Source organism: Cottoperca gobio, chromosome 6 (assembly GCF_900634415.1).
Source record: "Cottoperca gobio chromosome 6, fCotGob3.1, whole genome shotgun sequence".
NCBI lineage: Eukaryota > Metazoa > Chordata > Actinopteri > Perciformes > Bovichtidae > Cottoperca > Cottoperca gobio.
The window spans coordinates 16,696,421-16,704,654 of record NC_041360.1 but is presented as its reverse complement, the minus strand read 5'-3'; the positions used below and the strand labels follow the sequence as shown (position 1 = coordinate 16,704,654).

General features: G+C 40.9%; 1 protein-coding gene across 1 annotated transcript; it reads right to left on the bottom strand.

Annotated features, from left to right (window-relative positions):
* Positions 1–3,701: 3,701 nt before the first annotated feature.
* LOC115009755 (annexin A2-like) lies at positions 3,702–8,038 on the bottom strand. Its single transcript, XM_029433971.1, has 13 exons — positions 7,940–8,038; positions 7,231–7,288; positions 7,035–7,128; positions 6,147–6,241; positions 5,930–6,043; positions 5,641–5,731; positions 5,390–5,469; positions 5,247–5,306; positions 4,862–4,955; positions 4,679–4,774; positions 4,457–4,515; positions 4,099–4,221; positions 3,702–4,003 (listed from the first exon to the last, which is right to left on the bottom strand). The coding sequence occupies exons 2-13, from the start codon at positions 7,276–7,278 to the stop codon at positions 3,944–3,946; spliced, it is 1,014 nt and encodes a 337-aa protein (XP_029289831.1). The 5' UTR covers positions 7,279–7,288; positions 7,940–8,038; the 3' UTR covers positions 3,702–3,943.
* Positions 8,039–8,234: the final 196 nt, after the last annotated feature.

Genomic DNA, 8,234 nt, shown 5'->3' with positions numbered 1-8,234 from the left:
AGGTCATATTTCACGCGCTTCTGAATACATATTTTGACAATTCCCAAATTTATCACAGCGATCTCTATACATTGTGTCTGCACTGACACACAGCGTTGATTTACACCGTGCTGCGAGGATGAAAACTCGTCAGAAACGTCACCTCATCCACCGCTGCAACAAGCCTTATTTAACATTATTACATTATGTATGCAGGCTTGAGTATGGATAATGGATGAATCTAAAGCAAAGCAGTTTAATTACCGACCATCATTCTGTCTCACCTAGCTGCCGAGCACACATCTTATTAGCCATGGTGTAAATAAACATTAATATGCCACCTTGATAAAGACTCTCTTCCTCCTGCAACTTCTTGGTATATTATCACCATCGCTGCAAAATACACACGCCCAAACTGATCCAGTGGCATGTGCAAACATCGGAAGAGCTGCTGACGCTGAGGCCAGACCATTACAACCACTTCACAGAAAATTATCATTAGTGCATCTGGCTGGAGGCCACGCAGCGCCATCAAAAGATTAAACTGTACACACACAATATGCATACATGCATCCTGTATGATATAAAACAGAAAACATGTATGCATGTCAGACATGTGATTAAACCAAGTGGATCACAGCAATCTTTGTAAACCTGGTTCTTTGTCAGAAAATTCTCTTGTGCGTGTTTGGCAGGCCGGCGAGTGGCAGAATAGGCACAGGGGATGAGGGCTGTCTCTGTGGGCTGACTGAAGAAGAGGAGACAGTGGATATAGAAAGCATGTAGGTTAACCAGCCACAGGGTATTCTCATCCCTTCAGCACACGGCAATAGAGAGGAAGCTTCAAGCAAAGAGAAAAGTCAGCATCCAATCCAGCCCTGAGCATCAAATACTGCTGATCTGATAAACTATATAAAAGTCTGGTTATGTCTCCAGGCACACTTTTTAACAAACTGGATTGTGACTAGTATCAGACATGATTGATTTAATCTACAATTAATAGCAAAGCATCATTTATTTATTTTCAAGCAAACTGCACCTTGTGTGTAAATAGTGTGTTAAACAGGCTGAGGTTAAGCAGCAAGATTCATAGCTTGCATCCAGTATAACTTTCTTGAGAATCCTTTTGGCTTCTCAAGATGACAGAAGCTGAACTCTTCAAAGACACAGAATGTGTTGCATGTACACAAAGCTCTTTAAAAAACTTCTCGATGTGTCTTTTTTGTCTGCAGATGGACTGACTGCAGCCAAAACCGAAGAGGAGACAGGCCTTATTCTGCTCTCTTATGTTGTTTCAATTACCAGTCTACTGTACAAAGGAGGCAGCATGATGGCATGACGAGTGCACAGCGCTCTTCTGCCTGTGCTGTTGTCTCAGTTTGAGCCTCATAAAAGGAAGCGGGCCTGACGACGCCAGAGGCAGAGGATCCGGCTCTTCGGTCTGCGCTGAGAAACATCAGCAGAGCGCCATTCTTTAGAAGGAGATGTCCTTCAGTGTGGTGCCAACTCTCCCTGGGGCAGCAGCACAAGACACAACCTCTTATTTACCATATACAGGATCTCTTCGTGCCCTTAACGAGCCAGGATATTCAGCATCACAGAGACAAAGGCCACGCTTTCACTGAAGAAGCTGTGGTTTTGCTGAATTAAATAATGATAATTAAGAAAATATTAATCAAACTCTGGATCTCTCGGCTCTGCAGCTGTGTTGAGGGAGCGGGTCCTCCAGCTTAGCCTGTAGGAGTTCTCATTTAGAGAATGCCTGCGACCTACAGAGCTGCAGGCAAACACACACACACACACACACACACACACACAAACACACACAGATGCACACAATTAAAAGAAGACCTTGGTGGCCTACTACTATATAATTAAACACCCTTTGGTGCTCTGCACAAAAAGTCTAAGCCGGGTTCAGATGTGTCAAGGAGCGAAAGATGAGAAGAAGCTGTCGGTTCTCTAAGTTGCAAGTTCTGTTCAATGCAATGAATTAATAAAAAGCACAAACTAATACCTTCCCAATGTGCAGTTGGTATGTCTGGCGGGCTGGCAGCAGCTATACAGCTGTACTGTGAAACTTTAATGCTGCTGGATGCCTGCAGCGCTGCCTGGGCTTTGTCTCTGAGGTGAATGGGGGGAGCTTTCCACATGTTCAATCTAACTGGGACAAGCATTAGAAAAAAGGAACAGGATTTGTCTGACCTTTCAAGCAAAAAACCACCGTGATACAGCAGCCCGACAGCTGTAACTGCTTCCTTTTCAGAATCTTTGATCGTCTAAAATAACTTAAAGTAATCAGAAACCTCCTCTCAAATTCAAACCTTATTAGGTGATTATCTGGTATTATTCTTCACCTTTTAGGCTTCAGAGTGCTTGTCATTTGGCTCTAGTTGTTATGGTAATGCAAAGTATTCCATCTCCTTCCCAGCATGCTCTGTGTTTGACATTCATGGGGTTAAAGTCCTCTGAATGATGAAGTGCCAGCGTTTGGGACAGTAAATTGCATCGTTTCAATTGAGAAGAGAGTTCCCCTTGGGTTTGCTGGAGGTCCCTACGGGCTGGCCTTGAACAGAACAGCATGTTGTACATCTATATAAAAAAGGGAAAAATATGGTGGTACTCTCCTCTTTATGATGCAGAGATTAATCTGTCACCACATTCTCGCATAAATCTCACTCCCTGCTTTGCAAAATACTGTTTTACCTTACTTTACACTATATTTTATTTTTTTTATTGCCTATAAACATAAACCATCACAAAGGGCTAATGTTCTCATCAATATTATTACAAAATGATCATAAATCCAGCGCCTTGTTAAAATTTGAAGCCATTTCTCTCCCCAGCTACTCAACCAGTGAAAATATTAGACAGAAGCCTTATTTTATTCAGGCAATTCCTCTCAGGATAATAGATGATCTTCTATCATATTTGAGCCACAGTACACCACTTTGTTTTAGATTATTAAGTCCGTGCGCTTCGCCTCACATCCTTTTCCTCATCGCTGTGTTCAGCAGTACTGATCTTGCCTTTTGGGGCCATTTTTTCTTATACTTCAGTAGAAATGCCTTGACAACACTGTGGTGGTTATTTCATCCTGAGAGACCACAAACTAAACAGCAGAAACACACTGTATAGAAGCTTGTTTAGTGGTATGCAAATCATCTTTGCCGGAGGTAAAATTAACATTTTTAATTAAAATATTAGCACCAAACAAACACAGAAAAACACACTAATGATTAAATCATCTTGATAGAACCTCATAGTGGAAAAAGAAGACGATTTGAATCATAATTCTTTGTATGAAAATATGCTGTATGGACCATCATTACTGTGTTTTCACAAACTCATAAATCTTCAAGTTTGTGCAGTTGAAGTTTTGAATTTAAAAACAATCATTTAAAATAGTAATATTTACATCTCTTGCGCAAATAGAATATATGTCCTTTATGTACATATAGCGGATTTAAGTTATTTTCACTTAATTTACTACTTAGAATAATTAGGGAAAATTATGATAATGAATTGTAAAATATTTCATTGTATTTAAAAATGTAAGATCTCTGTTTCTCCGGCCTCATAATATTGGAAACCTGCTGAAGAAATGCAGAGGAGCTGGAGCTGTCCGCACTTCTAATGCACCTATAGCGCCCTCTAATGGTCATCTAAGTAAACATCAAGTAAGAGCAAATAGGTGGGATGTAAGAAAGTAAGAAACAATACTCCAACAAAGCAACTTTATTGCCGTTTTGCTATAACAAAAGTAAGATAGAGTACAGATTCTTCATGTATCAAAAATGATTAATTGCATCTCGTTGAATGTTGCATTCAAATGTATGCAGAAAAAGCAGGATGGGTTTTTGCCGCAGAGTTTGTTCCAAGTGTCATATTCATAAGCCCACCTTTCCAGTGCACATTTCCAAAGGGTGGAAAGTGGGGCGCTTTCAATACTGATGGTTCATGTTTACTCCTCTGGTCCACACAGGCTAAGCAGCACCTTCTGGTAGTCTCCCTTGGTGTGTTCCTGCAGAAACAGAGCAATTTAGAGGGGCTGCGTGATTGAACAAGCCTGACTGAAAATCAGTTATAGGCCACGGGAAGCCTGTGTAATTGACTTACCAAAATAGTCTTTTGCACAGACTCTCCAAAGTTGGTCTTGTATTCAGAACAGATCTTCTTCAGGTCCACCTCGCAGCGTGACACAATAATTCTGGTCACCATCTGCTCTTTGGCTCCTTTACTCTGAACAGACAAGCACAAGTCAGCACTTACAAGTTGTACGCTTCGAACTTAACTACAGCAGCTGATGCAACGCTGTTGTAACATAACTTATGCCAACTTCGGATTCTGTGTTCCTGCAGCAAAATTGCACTTTCAAAAAAGCAGATGTACTTCTATTCCAAAAAAAAAGAAAAAGAAAAAGAAAAGAAAGTCTGGCCACATTTCAACAAAAGAAAGAGAACAGCGCTGTAACTACCTTCATGGCTTCATTGAGTCTGTTGGCGAAGTACAGCTGTTTGTTTTCAAAGCACTTAACTGGAACAAAAGAAAAACTGAATAAATATCCACAGTAACACATATTGTACGTGACAGATGATTCATACGACAAAACCTACAGGGTGAATATCTACTTCAGATATAGAATAAGAAATATCTAAATGCATTAATAATATGAAATACGGTTAGAAGATATGTGTACCTAGCACCAGGAAGGACTTTTGCAAGTCTCCTTTAACTTCCTTCACGATGCTCTCCTGCATGTCGTAGGGGCTGTAACTCTTGTACCTCTGAAACACTAACAAGCAGGGACAATTGATTAACCGATTGTTAATGGGGACACATTATTAAACAATGACAAACAAAAGAAAACAGGGTGTCTTACCTTTTTGCAGGTGGGGTACGCTTCTCTCAGACATAATGGAGATCCAGGTCGGCACATCAGTTCCTTTCATCTTTATCCCAGCCTCAAAGAGGGCCTGAGTTCATTCAGCAAAATACCAAAGAAAACGTTACTTTGTGGCATGAGAGGAGTGTCATTCCTTTTAGAGATCAAGGCACAACAAGTTTTATTATCTAATTCGCACAAAATTGTCAACTGCACAAACTTTTACCAGGGATTACAAACTCATTTGAACATTTCATTGGAGTCCACAGTGACAGTAGTCATTGGTGAAATGCAAGAACTCAAAATGTGCATGAGATATTAAATATATGTTTAAATTCATTTTCTTTAGAGGTCACAGACAAAGTGAAAATGGTCAACTTACTCTGGCATCGTCATCAATCTTTTCATAGTCTATAATAGAGGATGGAGCCGCTCTCTTGGTCTGCACGGAAACGAGACACGACACGGGTCAGTTTAAACTTCAGTGTTATATAAAGCACAAAGACGGGCAGGAACAAATCTCACCTGCACCAGAGCCAAGAGCAGCTTAGCAAAGTTCCCAGAGGTGTCACCTGCCACGTCTTTCTCCAGGTCCTTCTTGAACACTGTGGGAAACAATCATTTTTGGGGCTTTTGAATGACAAGAACATTTAAGACAAGACTTTTGATGGACAAAGAGAGCCTGGGTTGTACCTTATAGTTCAAAACACAACAACCTGTAGGAGAGGCATTATATATTACAATGTATTTCCAGCCCTGGGATGTTTTGGACTTACACTCCATGTAGACTTTCTTGATCTCCACCAGCTCATCGTTGCTGCGTGAGCACAAAACCTCAATCAGCGTTTCTTCATCTGTTCCGGCGCCCTGAAAGATACAGAAGTCTTTATTACTTTTTATACATTAAACTTTAGCATATACACAATAAAAAAATAGATTGGGATATAGCAAAAAACGCAAGTTGTATAATTTGTCCAGTAGAGGGCAGTCTAGCCCTTCAATCGAATCCACTGATGATGAGTACCACTGATGATGAGTACCACTGATGCAATCCGTGTCCGTTACCTTGATAGATCCTCTGATCACTGAGGCGTCGTACTCGGCCGTGCTATTCATCAGTCCAAGGATCACTGTTTTCAGAGAGCCTGACAGCGCTCCCTTCAGGGCTGAGATCATGTCCTAGAAATACAACAGTGATACCTGAATGTGTCCTTTACTGTTAAAGCCACCACATAATTAGAGCTGAGAAGCATTTTGGATAGTCTCTCAAGGCCTACTGTACCTTCTTTGCCTTCTTTTCATACGCAAACGCGACGTCTCTCCTTTGTGAGTAGGTCCGCTTTGTTAGGACCTCGATGATGGTCTGTTCATCCACTCCTAATGTTAGAATGGAAAAGAAACACAGACATTACACACATCAGGTGAGACTAAATGGATCCAATTAAAACATATTTACGCAAAGACATTAAGGGCAACACAACGGACTCTATGTAGCTTAAGAATGAAAAGAAAAGGGACGAGAAATATGATGTAAAAACTGGATTATAAACCAAAAGTGATGAATTACATTGTGTCATGGTATACAAGAGCCCCAAACAATATGGGGTTGTTATGGGCTGATGAATAACATATACATTAACAAACATTTAAAAAAGGGATGGCTCAAATGTGGTTAGCTTTTACAATAAGAATCTGAGCCGGGAGACATTCAGTGGGCTAAAATGTTAAATGGTGTGGGCCTACACATGTTATACAGCAAGTTTGGAGTCATTTGAACATATAATGTGTGTATTTAGAAGAATAAACAAATATGCCACGGCCTGGCAGCAGAGCTAGCTTGCCTGACCACATGACGTGGTCACAGGGTATGTTTCCCACTCAAACCCTCATTAGTAAAGAAACATCACTCCTCATTTAACATATTCTTCATAACAAAATGGTGGACTCTAGAAGAGTAAGCGGTCAGACTGTTGCCAACAGCTCCCAGTCAGTGGCCAGAACAGAGCTCTGCCAGCGCTGAGGCACAGACTTGGAGGTGTGCCCAGCACGGTCAAAAAAGATTTCAGCCAGGATGCTGACTCACAAATACCAGCTACTCATCTGTAGAGCTGCAGAACAAAGCACTGGTTTCCTTTTGTTTTTTTATGTACAGAAGTGAACTTCATCTCGCCTTTGGTTTTGATAGAAGTCTCTATTCTGGCAGCATCTCTGTCGGGGTTAAAGTCCACTACAGGTACCACAGTGGGGTATGTGGGTTCATTGGCCTGAGGATCCAAAGCAAATTAGAGTGAGATACAGTTGATGCCATCAAAAAAAGAAGGTATAACATGTATTGTATGAAATGTAAAATAAAGATATGACATTACCCCAATGTTGAAAGACAGCTGCGTCAGAAACTCTGATACCATAGCCATTATGACGGTCCTGGAAAAGGTGGAAAGAAACTGTCAACACTACACCATCTTCAAATCTGATTGTAATCCTATGACTGACTCGTCTGAACTGCAAGGAATGGGCCATGTTTGTTTTGATCAAGATATAATCACTTAAGCCCACAGAGGAAATGTTTTCTAAGTTCTTGCTTTTGGTACAAATGAGTCACACAAATCACTGCAAGAGACTCTCTGCAGTTTATCAAGTTATTCCTTTGTTTTCCATAAATCTGGTAAAAGGTTTGATACTGCTGACAACCCACTAACACTTTCCCCATCCTTGTTCAGTCTGAGACACGAGTTTAACAGCAACCCCCAAAGAGACACACCCTGGAAAAAAGTGCTACTGTACTGCAGTCTGGTTAAACAACGGAGCACATTCACAGGCACACAGTAAAAGTGGCGAGAGGTCACACTGGAGATCGGGAATTCATTCTCACTTCAACAAAACTCAAGAGAAGAAACAGCAAAACATGTTTGCACAAACTGAATGGAAAATTGTGGAAATAATTTGTCATGACTCATGACTGCGAAATTGGAAAATTCCCTTAAACCTTCCAATTGGGAAATGTTAATCTTAGATACAAATTCAACTTTACAACTGTACCTTTAAATGTATAATGTATAACTACACAGAACTTACCTTAGTTGTCAGTGTTGAGATGATGCAGAGATTTGTCCAGGCGATGTCTCAGTGGAATGGGTGTGAAGGTTTAACTTTTCTGTCGGAGAAATGCTTCCCCTTTCACCTCCCCTCCTTCAGATTCCCTCCCCTTTCCATGCACACATGACTCCACCCTACGCCACCCTCTTCCACTGGAAGCACAACGCTGTACCACTTTGGTTAAGTTTTTCCCAAAACACACTTTTCAAAGTCACTGGAGCATCTGTAACCTCAGGAGATGTTCACGGTGATGTCTTATCTCGACTTCACGCAG

Bases quoted from the DNA above. Each gene is read 5' to 3' on its own strand.
- LOC115009755 (XM_029433971.1), bottom strand. From the start codon at position 7,278: ATGGCTATGGTATCAGAGTTTCTGACGCAGCTGTCTTTCAACATTGGG. The intron at 5,732-5,929 runs GTAACGGACACG...TGTATCTTTCAG, and splicing joins TGATCAGAGGATCTATCAAG to GGCGCCGGAACAGATGAAGA. The intron at 4,222-4,456 runs GTAGTTACAGCG...TTGTCTGTTCAG, and splicing joins GACTCAATGAAGCCATGAAG to AGTAAAGGAGCCAAAGAGCA.